Below are 13,454 nucleotides of genomic sequence, written 5' to 3' on the forward strand. Positions count from 1 at the left end.
ATTTCTAAGTATAGGAACAGGATGAAAAGGGGCTCCTACATCCCAAAGGCAGATGCTGGAAGCATCCGGAGACTTTGTTTCAGATCCAGTCTTGCTTGCCTGCAGCCTCTGGGGCTGTCTGGCCGGGCGGCAGCTGCCCACACCCATGGTGAGCACGCGTGGGAAAACAGGCTCTCTGGACTAACTGCGGAATGACGGAGGCTATTCTAATGGTCGCATCCCTTCAAATAGGACTTCGCCATCTGCTCCGTCCTCTAATTATAAACCCGAAAAGAATATAATTCACAACACTACCATAAAAAGTGAGCTGCAGATGCTGGAGGTGCTGGCGAGCAGGGCCCATTCGGCTCAGCATCTGAATTGGAAATCTGCCCTCTTTTGGGTCACCAGCATTTAAGAGGATTGCCCCCCCCCACCCCCCAGGCACATTCATTGTCTTTTTAAAGGTGCAGGCATTTTGTGATTCTTACCTTTGTAGACAAATGTAATTTGTATCTACTATTGAGATACCAACCTGGGGTTCCTCAGATTGTTGTTACTTAAACATTTATATTTTCCATATCATGTGTCTTAGAGAAAGAAGAATATAGAATCTAGATCCGGTTGTAATGATACATGTAATGACTGGTAAACACAGCAATGAGACCATGTTTGGAATTTGAAGTCTTGGAATTACAAAGCTCACAGTTACTTTCTAAAATCTGGAAATAGCTAACTTTATTTTGTTTTCCTGTTTTAATTATGACACCAAAGGTAAAAAAAAAAAAAAAAGAAAACCTGTTCTATTATAAAAGTTTACCCCTCCCCTTCCTTTATTTGTGCCCGTACTGAGGCTCGAACTTAGGGCCCCATACTCTTGCTTGGCTTTTTTGCTCATGGTTGTTAGGGCTCTTCCATTTCAGCCATACCTCCACTTCTGGCTTTTTGCTATCTAAATGGAGATAAGAGTTTTATGGATTTGTCCACTCAAGCTGGCTTTGTGCTATGATCCTCAGATTTCGGCTTCCTGAATAGCTAGGATTATAGACATGAGCCACAGTACACAGTTGCACAAACTTCTTAAAACTAATTTGCAAAACTATATAGATTCACAAATAATGTTAATTAAGTCCATCAAAATCTCAACAGATCAATTTTTTTTACTGAACATAGGTTCAACAGTTCTTAGTTATAATGACTGAATATGTTATTTTGTATTATATTTCTTTCATATGACTTCCTAGCCATTTCCCCACGTTGTTATGGAAGTTTTAGAATATTTTCAGACATATAACATCATCTTTTGATTTAATGTGGATAATCCATAGTATCATATTCCTCCGAAGGGATGGTTTTGGTTGTTTCCACATTCTGAAGATTATAAACAACACCAACAAGGACATCTTCACTTTGATACTTTGGCTTAGGGTAAGTCAGTCGTCCTAAGGTTATGGGGTTGAGCAGCATATTATCTTTCTGACTCATAGTAGATGATGCTCATGAATTTTTTAATGACTAGTGGCCAAAAGAAGATAGAACCTGGGTGTCATTAAAACCATTCAGTCGATAATTTGCAAAATGGATAATAATAAAGTGATGGTGGTAATGACAATGGAAACAATGCCTCCCGTGGTTAATATAATGACCACATCACGAGAAGCACGCTGTAAACCGCAAAGCCTCTGTGGAGATTAGTGCTTTGTAATTTCATCAACAGTGGGTTTTTCTCTTCTCTATCATTTATTACTTTTTTTTTTTTTTTTTTTTTAGCAAACAGTCAAGATGGTGACATAGCTAATTTTGTTTATCTTTAAAATCCACAGCATCTGACTGCTTTCCTTGTTGTGTGTGGTGATGGAGTTCCTCCTGTTGTTCAGTTGTTTGGGGTTGTGTGGCTGTCACTGGCTGAGCTCACCCTCTGGACTTGACAATGGTTTACTGAACAACTACAACTGGCCAGCTCATGTTAGTGCCCTGGACACCTTGTGGACATGCTTATTACACCGAGTCTATGGAGAATCTAAAGATGGACAATCAGTGTTGTCAGAAGTACAGCCGGCAAAAGGGAAAGAAGGGAAGGGAAGGAAACTCTCTGTGCGAGGGACAATGAAGCTGCAGATGAGGACAGTACCTGTAACAAAGGTGAGCAAGAGAACAAGAAACACTGCTTACATTCACCAGTGGGCTATGGTGCTTCTGTGGAGATGGATGCAACACAATTCAAGAGAAGGTAAGTTCTCATACAAGCGATTATATTTACAATAATGCTTCAATCTCTATTTAGAGCTAAGTCTTTTTCCTTTTTTGTGGCCACACATCATTGCAAGCCATGCCTACTTCTGTCTTCTTGTTTGCTTTCCTCTGTTTAAGGAGCTCTTGTTGCTGAGATCCTAAAGGTCTTTACGGAGAACCACACCCCAATCCATACTGCACTCCAATCCATTTCTTGGTGTGTGTGACATGAACAAATTTATATGTAGTTCAGTGATAATGAGGGAAGGTAACATTATACAAGAGGAGAATATAATTCAGTAATTTTCTGTAAAGCATACAAGCACAGATAATAAATTTTATAGAACAATAATCATACCTTGCCTTTGTTATTATTTGTTTCACCTCTCAGTAAATTCACATACATGACCTCTCATTTAATTGACACAGTGGTTCTGCCTTCCTGTTTATGCAGTAAGTACAACAGGTAAGCTTTGTATAAAACACATTTCATTTTAGAAGAGCCTTTTCCAGCTGCCATCCCTCCCAGGGAGGAATCCGTGGCAGCCACCTGACTCTACCCTTGGAAATGCTCACCTGTACTTCTCTCTCACTCCTCTAGTTCTTGTAAAACATTTTTGGCACCTGAATAAAATGATGTGTGTCGCAAAAAACTTGTGTACAGAATGACACATGAAGGGAGCTGCTTGTTTGTGGGCTGGGATTAGACACATTCCAGAAAGAGGGACAGTGCTCTCTGCATGGTGAGTAGACACAGAACAAAAGGGCAGAGGGTTTAGAGAGAGCAAAACATCACGATTACTTTGAAGAATTCTCTTCTGTCAGTATGGAAAAGAGGAAGTAGAAAATGGGCAAATTGAAGACTGGACTCTATACCAGAAGGGCTGAGGACATTCCCAGTGCATACCGTAAACAAGCTGCAGGCCAGGACGCTGGGCCTGTGGCCAGGACCCACGGTCTCTGCCCCCCGGGCACTTGTGAACCACAGTCTGGGTCTTACTGGTCTTGAATGTATCACAGCAACATCAGAAGCATTATTTTTCACCACACCCACATTTCCCAGATTAAAAGAGTTTCCTAGAGTAATTTTATTTACTTACAAGCTACCACAGAGATGCATCACTTGGCATCTCTCATACCCCTCCTCATGACTTAAACTGAAATCACCCCAAATCGAGTTAGTTTTGCCAATTCACTCCCCAAAGAGCATGACCAGTGGGGACTACCATCTAGAAGATTCCGGCACTCCGCACCCCTGCTCCTTGCCACTTGGATTTCACATGGTGGGTAATGCTCAGCAGTATGTACTTCATGAAGAAAGCTAACTGGAAGGTGACGGAACAAGGAGAGCAAGACTCAAAACGTTTACAATTCAGTGGTGGAAACAACCCAGCTCAGGTCTGCCCAGCCGTCAGAGGGAGGGACGAATGAACACAGCGCAGCCCGCAGGGAGCCCGGATTCCTCACAGAATAAAGTACTAACGCCGGCGCCTTTTAATTCTCCTGATACTTTACTCTGAGAATCCTTAGGAAATGGTCCGTTTTGTCCACTAAAATGACTGAATTATTAACTGGCCGTGGAAACCTAAAGCAAACCCGACCACGGGAGCAGCTATCACATGACACTTGTCTCTGCCTCAGCCAATGAAGGCAAGCGCTCCAAGATGGCAGAAGGCATAGGATGTGCCACAGGGTGGACTGCTGTAACGGAGCCCACGGTGCGAGGAGTTCCCGGTGACAAGGTGCTCCGGCCCTGGGCCGGCCCGGGGCCTCTCCGCACCCAGGCGGGCCCGTGTGGACCGGCACTGCGGGGACACTGTGCCACTCCACCTATTAAAATGTTTTCTAGACCATTTGAAACTAAACAAAGAAAAACTTTGTTTCTCTGACACAACAACGGACCTCATTTTGATGCTGCGTTATTTTTTTTTTAATAGCTATTACCACTGTAACAGCAGCTTAGCGACTCCACGCCTGCAGTGTGAGCAGTTTTGATAAACAGCCTCTGCGGGCCACACAACGGGGATAATGTATCCTTAAGTACCGCCAATGAGCTGCCATTCTGCACAGCCAATTACTTCTGTGCGTCTGTCACTCAAAGGAAAAATGACTGAGCCCATTAGATCAAACCTCTGTCACTGTTCCTAATGCACTCTTAGGCCTCATTAATCTCCGGGAGCAGCAACAGAGCCGCCGGGGCCTCATCGCCTCCCCCGAACAGGCCCACGTGAAGCCTCTCATCTCTCCCCCAAGTGCACGCGTTAATCAAGCTCTCCTTATTGCCCCGGTCCCTGTCACGGCAGAGAGTGCTCCCTCTTAAATGCTCTCATTATGACCCATCTTTAGAGCCGGCTAAGTGGAAAAAAAAGAGAGAGGGAGAGAGGGAGGAAGAGGACGAGAGAAAGAGGAGAGGAGAGAGCAAGTCCGATCCCATTAATATTCATGACAATAATTAGTATTCTGGGTCACTGAATATTCATGCGATTAGTTTGGTTTTTTATGGGTTTGCTGGATGTCCTGATTGCTGAAGTGTGGAGAAAACAGCATGGCTGAGACTTTAGATGTCAATGCAGTTCAATACTCAAAACACATTTGCCATCCCCGCCTTCCCCCACCACACCCGGGAAAACGAGCTTCGGCCCTCCTGATGGCTGAGCTGTTTCCAGCCGCTGGGGGGCTGGAAGTCTGGAGGCGGAGAAGGGGCCAGGGTTCTGCTTACAGAGGTCTAGGTACCAATCTGGGCAGGATGAAAACATCCATAATTGCAGAAACCCAACAAAGAAGCACTCTGGAGACAGGAAGATGTCCGCAATCCTAGAACAAAGATGTTGCAGCCAGAATTCACAGGAAATAGTGGGGGATGGCACGACGGAGCTGGGGCGACAGCTCCCTGGAGACCCTGCCACTCCACTGCCAGATGGTGCAGGAGATGTCCGAGCCACCCAGGATCTCTACTCAGGACCACCTATGCTGCACGGCACGGGAAAACCTAAACATCACCACCCCTCCTTCCTTCTAGGTGTAAGAGTTTCTTGAACCACGGATAGGATTCTGTGCAGTTACCTGGGCCATTGTTTGCAAAGCCACAGAGTACATACCCCCCCAGAACCACAGAGGGACAAAGACAGCTGCGTGAGCCCTCACACGGGCCTCAGTGCGGGCCTGCTAGCCCTTGTTCTCTTTATTATGCATTTCCCTGCTTTCCACTTAAAGGTCAAAATAACAGTTGGAGCCAATACAACTTTGCATTCTACTTGGACACAGTTTTACCAAACCAGCTTGTCCAAAAATCATGTCAGAAGATACTTGTGGACATTTCATCTCCTCTTGGAGCATGACTGAAGTTAAGGTTGGGTACTGGCTGCTGGAGTCTGTGCGTAAGACAACACGATTTCCACGCCAACAGGACGGAAACGAGGCTGCCCGTGAGCTCCTGGGGTGGGCGAGACCTCGGCGGAAGACTGAAGCGAGATGGGCAGAGAGGGATTTGGCAGGACTGGATAAATATCTGGTGGATGATCCCTTTCTCTTTTTGCTTTGGAGTAGATCCTTAGGTAATTTTTTCAAAATTCCCTTAGGAAGACCCTGTATGCTGCATGGTGTTTTAGCTGATTAGTAATAATTATGCCTTGACTAGCTTTCAGGTTCAAAATAATTTATCCTCAGTGTCTTTCACGGTTTCACATTGCTCTGGAAGTCACATCCTCTCAGCTTTCTCTTCCTTTGTAGAGAACATTATTCTCCTATTTCAGATGTTGTTGTCTTTTTTTTTTTTTTTAGAATGTTCTTCGTATTTTTTAGAGTTTCTTCTTCCGTCCAACTTGATATCTGACTCTCCAGAGGCCCTTGTCCACCGCTAGCATGTTTTCCTCTGGTATATCCTTAATGGCCAACATTGTATTTAGTCTTGTTCTTTGTATTAATTTATCTAAGTTTTCATTTTTTGCAGTCCTTGATTTTAGAACTCCTTCCTGTGTTTGCTCCACTGTACGTGCGCTGTCCCTGACCTATTTATTAAGTCTTTCTGGTCAGGAACACATGTAAGAACCCTGCAGCAGCCTTACCTCCCTGGGGCTCTACGTGCCACCCAGCCTCAGCTGTCCTTCTGGTTCCTGTTTTTATTGTTGGACCCCCCACACACATCTTGTCTGTCTACTCACTTGTGAATGCGAGACCGTGCGAGGGTGAGGCGGATGGAAGGTTCTAGCGGCCACCGGCTTCCCGAGGAGGGCAGGCTACAGGCTCTCCGTGGATGTGTAGCACGTGCGGCTCCTGGCGTAACAGGCCTCCCGGTGGCTGGCAAGCTACCTTTGTGTGGCTTCTGGGCAGAGCTGCCGCTCCTTTCCAGTTGTTTTCCTCTATGACTGCAGAGCCTGGTTTCCCAGTCTCTTTCTGGGCCGGGCCCAGCCCGCTCAGGGCTCCAGGCCTGGGTGACTCAGGCAGGGGACCCGCTCTCCACCAAAAGGGAAAGCTGGGCTCCGCCAAGCCCCTGGCAAAGTGGGCATTTCTATTACTTCACTGTGTGAGAGGCAGCCGCTATTTCCACAGGCTGGGAATCACGAATCCTCCCCCTTCCCCCACCATCATTGCTCCACAGGCCCCATTCCCCTCCTAAGCCCCATCACTAAACTGTGACGATCCTACAGGTGCATCTGTCTTCTGCCTCCTCTATCCCAGGTGCCATGCTCCGGAAGGGCGGTGCTGCCTTCCTCCTCTGTTTCCAGGGCATTCATTAGGGCTAGGCACATGGAGGTCTCATTAAGAGTGGAAAATGGTTGATTGAGAAGGTAAAGCAGAAAGGTATCCAAATCACCAAACTGACTGGTAGAAATGAACTCAACCTCGACAAAGACTCAGACATTATAATATCTGAATCGGGATTGCATTATGGAAATTAAGTATCCAAGTAGCTATTCTAATGAACATGAGTTGAGTAACATGGCTGGATTGAAAAAAATACAAAAGCTAAGAGCTTTCTTCTCCCTTACTAATTAGATGATAATAGACCTCCCCCAGAAACATCAGCCACAGAATGCACCACGTAATTAGAAACTAACAGGATGGATTAGTAAGACCTGGAAGAGAGACATGAAGAGGACTAGTAGCTTCACAGAGAAGTATAAAATACATGTGAATTAACTGACAACGTACAGGTGTCCATGGGAGAGATGGCAGTTCCTCCACTGTGAACCAATGGCTCAAAAGGTAGGTCAGGATGTGCTACTAGTAGAGGGGGAAGGGAAGTTATTCTGACATTCATGTGGAAAAAACAAAAACAACTCAGATTGCAATGTCCAAGCAAAACTGGAGGATAAATGCTGCTATGATACCAGATATAGATTAAGTCATGCATCTAAGACAACATGGCAAAAGTATAGAAGACAATGTGGTAAACTCAACAGAATACACACAAGAAACACAGTAGAGTTGAGCCAATGACTTAGCTGTCTGACAAAGGAGAATAGAGAATATACAACAATTCTGGGGGGGGGGGTGATGGAGGGGGCGGCGAGAGAGGACAACTAGTTATTCAAGTAAACAATTTTATTTTGTTTCTGGTGGCTCACTCCTGGAATCCCAGCTACTCAGGAGGCTGAGGATCATGGTTTAAAGCTAGTCTAGGCAGAAATGTCTGTCAATCTCATATCTTCAAGTAATCAGCAAACAGCCAAAAGTCAAGGTGTGGCTCAAATGACAGAGTGCCAAACTTGAGGAAAAAACTAAGCAAGAGTACAAGGCCCTGAGTTCAACCTCAGTACCACCAACACAACCAAAGCAGAGTGGTGAGAGGAGGAGGAAATTATCTAAGGTGACAAAGGACCACTGATGGTAGCCTGAAGGAAAGGAAATGAAGATTCCTGAAAAAAACAAAACTAGGTTTTTCAGATACATGAATTAACCTCTATTTTTCCTGGCTGTCCAGGGCTCGTGAGTCACAGGAGAAAACTCTTGAGTATCATGTCCAAAAAGATGCCCCGAATGTCATGTCTTTGTGTTTGTTAAAATTTGTTATCAGATACAAGGCATGCTCTGGGTTGAAACACTTGTCCCTTTGAAGAGAACAATGGTGCATGTGTGTGTGTGCGTGCGTGTGTATGTGTGTATGTATGTTTACCTGGGCGCCAGGGTTCGTGGGGAGGGCCTTTTCTACCTTCTTATCCCTGTAGGATAAGAACTGTAGGATCCTAACTCCTAAAGCCTTGTTATGACACGATTTTGGAGTTATTAAAGGTGTCCTAAATAGCTTACAGTAGAAACCAGAGATGTATAACACTTATGATTTGATTTTACATGAAAAAGGGGGAAAACCTGTACATGTAAATAAGACCATACAATGTAAATCGCAAGTAAAATAACAGGATATATCTGAATGTTATAAAATGTTTACATACACCCCTCCACATGCATTCCTATCAAATTAGTGTAGATTAAAAACCATTACTAGCAAGTGTGCAAGGTGAAATGGGCCACCACTTTATAGATGCCGATGTGGAACTATATATGAAGAACCTTACAAATGGTTGTACAGTGACTGAGTCACTGTACTCATGGTCCCTTAGGAAGTGCTATGCAGGAAGACCCAGGTATGCAAGGCACATACATGTACCAGGCATGCAAGGCACATATGTGTACCAGGCATGCAAGGCACATGCATGTACCAGGCACGCATGGACACACACGTGTACCAGGCACGCAAGGCACATACATACATGTACCAGGCATGTAAGGTACATACGTGTACCTGGCATGCGGGGAACAGGTCCAGAAGGGAAGGCATAAAACACCAATGGAATTCAATAGAACTGACACAAGAAAATGAGTTAAAGAGAGGAAGCGTAAGGGGCAGGAAACAACTCTTAAAACAAACATAAACATGCAGAATCAAACGAGGCAAGAGTGAAGAATTAGGTTAAGCAGACGACTGAAAGTTTCTGCCAAATAGCCACAGATAGCCTTACAGATACTAAATTTTAGCTGTGTCCCTTAAACACTATTCATTTCTGATTAAATCTGCTGTGTTACAATACCACTTGTGAGAGAGCAGATTACAAACCAGGATTTTAAATACAGGGAAGAGTCATTTAGATGATGTAAACTCAGAGCTAGCAAATACTTCAATTTCTCACCCAGGAAAGGACATGCTGTTTGGCGGATTAATGTTCAGGTTTGGGAGGTCAATGTAAATTAAAATTTCAAAACACATTAGTGAAGTGGCTGCCTCTTCCTGAACTGCGGGCCTCACAGCTTGGTCCAACAGCGCGGGCGCTGAGCTGACAAGGCCACAGAAGCCGCCGTTGGGCCGGCCGCAGGCCTCGCCCGCTGGCTGAGCCAGGGTGCCCAGCGCGCAGGCCTGAGCCCCATCCAGGCCCAGATGCCCAGGAGGCACCGCACTCAGCCAGCGCCACACTTCTCTACTTCAGGTCCAAACAGCAGAGAAAACAAACTAGGCATCCTTACAGGACTAAGCATTAGGAAGATGCACGGTCATGAAGAGGGCTGTGACATTTTCACTGTCTCAACCCCTTCACACGCCCATTCACAAAGGTCTCCCAGGAAATAAAACGGAATATAGGCAAACCCCCAGAAGAGGTGGCCTGGGACACATCTAGCCACGAGGCACAGGATGGTGGCACAGGACCTTTTGTATTTTCTACTTACTACGAAACATTTTATTATCATTATGACAACTGGTATTCAACAGCAACAAACTTAAGGAGTTTAAGACCCTAATTTTACATATTTAACACTTCTTGGACTGAGGGCCGTTACTTTGTCGTACGTGCCAATACATTTCTATCCTCTCTTCAGCACAGCCCCATTCCCAGGGTGGAGGGTGAGGGGTTGTTCTAGGGTAAGGATTATGTTTCAGTGACCAGAGTCCCTGGGGCTCAGGGATGATGTGAAGAACTCAACAGATGTAGGGATGCCACGTAGATACAGACTTTAAAATGCCCGGTCGCTGTGACACGCACATGTACATTTGTCAGCTGAAAGTTATTTCAAGGTGTGATAGGTCAAAACTGAGCTAGTAGGTGTTCTGGATTTTGACGGGAAGCATCTAACACTTTTTTTTTTAATAAAGGAAATTCAACAAGTGTTTGTTGACTTACATAAATAAATCCACAGATCGACGTGATGAGAGAGGAGGGAGATGAAAAACTAGTTGGTCACAAGTTGGCAGTCACTATAGGAATTCTAGCAGTCAGGGACACCAGATTTATGGCACACACTATTTCTATAACAAATAACTGCTCAATAAATAATTCTGGAAATGCATGATAATGTAATATAACAAAGTAACAGACTTACATAAAACTAAAACTAATACCAAGTTCAGGGAACAAACAGTACATGTTTTCTCTCATATATGGAAGCGAAATCTAAAACACAACTGGACACGGTAACTTATACAGAGCTCCAGGCATCCACATGCAGACCAAAGGAGGATACTCTTAGGGGACCAACCCACAGGTGTAACCCCTCTGAACATTTAAAATACTATTTATCAGAACAATTTCTGGAAAATGGAAACATGGTTTTTTTTTTCTTTTTTGTTATTGATGGTGGTGTCTTTGCTTTTGGGGTCTTTTCTTTTGGGGGGGGCAAAAGGGAAGTGCAGAAAGAAACAGTGAACAAAAACAGTGATGTATTCAGTGTACCCTATGTAGAAGATGAACTATGTAACTGATAGGCAGGGACAGGAAGGGGGTAAAGCAAGGAAAGGGGTGACACTGTCTAAAAAGAATTGTATGCATTTCCTAACTTATGAAATGGTAACCCTTCAGGACCATATACCATCTAATAGCAACTGAAGTTAAACTCAGTGAATAATTTTGGTAATTATGGACTATAAAACTTTTCTCCTCCCGTGGGCTCAGTACCAGTTCACCTGACACAGAAATCTCACTCATGTTTTGGGAGGAAGCCAGGCCAGCAGACCCAGGAACCCATGCACCTTCTGGAAGGATCTGATGCCTTCCTTAGGAGACCCTGGTTTCAGTGGGATGATCGAGGGCTGTGTGTCCCTTGCCGTGGCCGTTTCCCCTGCTGCGTCCAGGTACTATCTCACCTGATTTCACCTGTGCCATGCAGGCAGGAGGCCTCACGTGGTCTAAGCCAGGCTGGCGGGCCTCAGACCCCAGCTTTTCTCACCCCTTCCCTCCTAACCATGGTCATTTAGAACACGCGGAGTGGGCACCTCCCGTCTTTACCAGCACACAGCCATTCAGAAGGGAAAACAGCACCTTAGAGGAACAGAAATTCTAGAAATTCCTGCAGAAACAGGAGACCTGTTTTGAGAACACAGGGTGGAGGTGAGCTTTTTGCTGGAGAAAACAGGATTTCCATGTGCGGCCACCTTGCTGCCCACCCTTCCAGAGCCAAGGAGCCGCGACATTGAATGTTTGTGACCGTGTAACTGGTCCGGGATTTCAAAATGCACGCAATATTGGCAAAACAAAACTGGCTTTCTCTAATGCTAAATAATTAAAACAAAAAACAACAAACCAAAAAAGCCAATTTCTTTCTTTGGCCAGTCCTGGGGCTTGAACTCACGGCCTGGGTGCTGTCCCTGAGCTTCTTCTGCTCAAGGCTACTGCCCTCCCACTTGAACCACAGCGCCACTTCTGGCCTTTTCTGAGTAGTTCACTGCATGTGAGAGTCTTATGGACTTTCCTGCCTGGGGTGCCTTCGAACCATAATCCTCAGATCTCAGCCTCCCGAGTAGCTAGGATTACAAGCATGAGCCACCAGCGCCCTGCCAAAAAGCAACTTCTTTAACAAGGAATTAAAAAGAAAACCAACAACTGAAGTTGCATTAGAGATTGATGAGTATATCTTCAAATATAAAACAGAGTATTTACACTTTCTATAGCTTAAATGCCTTCCTTTAAATCTTGTTCCAAATTGTTTTTCTTTTAGACAGGTTCCCAAAGTTAGATCATCTCTCATACTTTAAGGAGTGATTCCCATTTCTCTGAAGGCCTTGAATACCAGCCTCCCAGGTGGCCCTAGGCCCAGGCAAGACTGATGCACTGAACACCACCATGTGCTTGCTGGCACTCACAAAACCCAGACGTGTACAGAGAACAGCCAATCGGGAAGGGATGTGGCCTCGAAACTTGGATCTGTGTAGCCGCCGAGTCTCCACTTAAGTGTGTGGAGTCCGACCTGGTTCTCCAGCCAGGCCATCTACTGCCGCTGCTGGGCCACGGTCCTTGGGGTGCGCGTGCTGTGAGCTTACCTGAATTTGGTGAGACGTGCAAACCGCTCATGTCCTTGGACAGGCCATTGGTTTTGGGGCTGGAGATGGGCGCGCAGGCCGACGTGGCTCGGGGCGGCCTCTTCCCTGGGACTTTCACAGTGGTTCTCAGGAGATCAATCTCTTTACCGTGAACGTTTTGCATGTAATCCTGTTCAAAATGTTAAATAGCCAAGAGAGATTAAAAAGTGGACCTTCCACAGTGGAGAACACTAGGTTCTATCAGATGTCATGAGCTGTGGTCCTGTGACCCCGCTACTGCATGAGCTATTTCCGAGTTAAGGATTTCGTCTCCAGGGCCTGGGTGCCTTAGCCATTATATTGAAATCTGAGTTTGGTGTCTGTGTCCTGAACTGACCCAGAACTGAAAACACAGGGGAGTGGAGCAGATGCTTCACCAGGGAGGGCTTAGGAAACAAGTGTACACACAAATCCTGGATTTTTGGAATTTTTTTTTACCTGCTGGTCCTAGGGCTTGAACTCAGGGCTTGGATTCTGTCCATGAGCTTTTGTGTTCAAGGCTAGTGCTCCACCATTTTGAACTGGAGCTCTACTTCTGGGTTTTTAGTGGGTAATTAGAGATAAGAGTCTCAAGGACTTTGCCACCTGAGCTAGCTATGAACTGAGATCTTCAGATCTCAGCTTCCTAAGTAACTGGGATTACAGTAACTGGGATTACAGTCATGAGCCACCAGTGCCTAGCAATACATACATACATACATACATACATAGAAAGTTAGACAGATACATCTACATTCACATATATTTTATGAATTTATATAGTTTTTTGCTCACTGTGGTGTGAACTCAGCGTCCCAGTCCCTGACAGGCAGACTTTATTGCCAAGCCACATCTTTAATCATGATTTTTTCCTTCCTTTTTTTGTGCTGGTACTAGGATTTGAACACAGATCCTGGGAGCTATCCCTGAGTTTTGGTGCTCAAGGCTAGTATGCACCATTTGAGCCACAGCTCCACTTCTG

At 45.2% G+C, this 13,454-nt stretch overlaps 1 protein-coding gene across 6 annotated transcripts in view; it reads right to left on the bottom strand.

Annotated features, from left to right (window-relative positions):
• Window positions 1-13,454, bottom strand: part of Agap1 (ArfGAP with GTPase domain, ankyrin repeat and PH domain 1) — a 465,820-nt gene that overhangs the window by 140,285 nt on the left and 312,081 nt on the right. For all 6 annotated transcript variants that reach the window (XM_070011454.1, XM_070011372.1, XM_070011299.1 and 3 more), the window contains one exon: window positions 12,455-12,623. In XM_070011454.1, the coding sequence (XP_069867555.1) occupies window positions 12,455-12,623 (169 nt within the window). The remainder of the gene's footprint in view (window positions 1-12,454; window positions 12,624-13,454) is intronic.

This window comes from Dipodomys merriami, unplaced genomic scaffold (assembly GCF_024711535.1).
Source record: "Dipodomys merriami isolate MVZ:Mamm:240054 unplaced genomic scaffold, mDipMer1.0.p SCAF_1, whole genome shotgun sequence".
Classification (NCBI taxonomy): Eukaryota; Metazoa; Chordata; class Mammalia; order Rodentia; family Heteromyidae; genus Dipodomys; species Dipodomys merriami.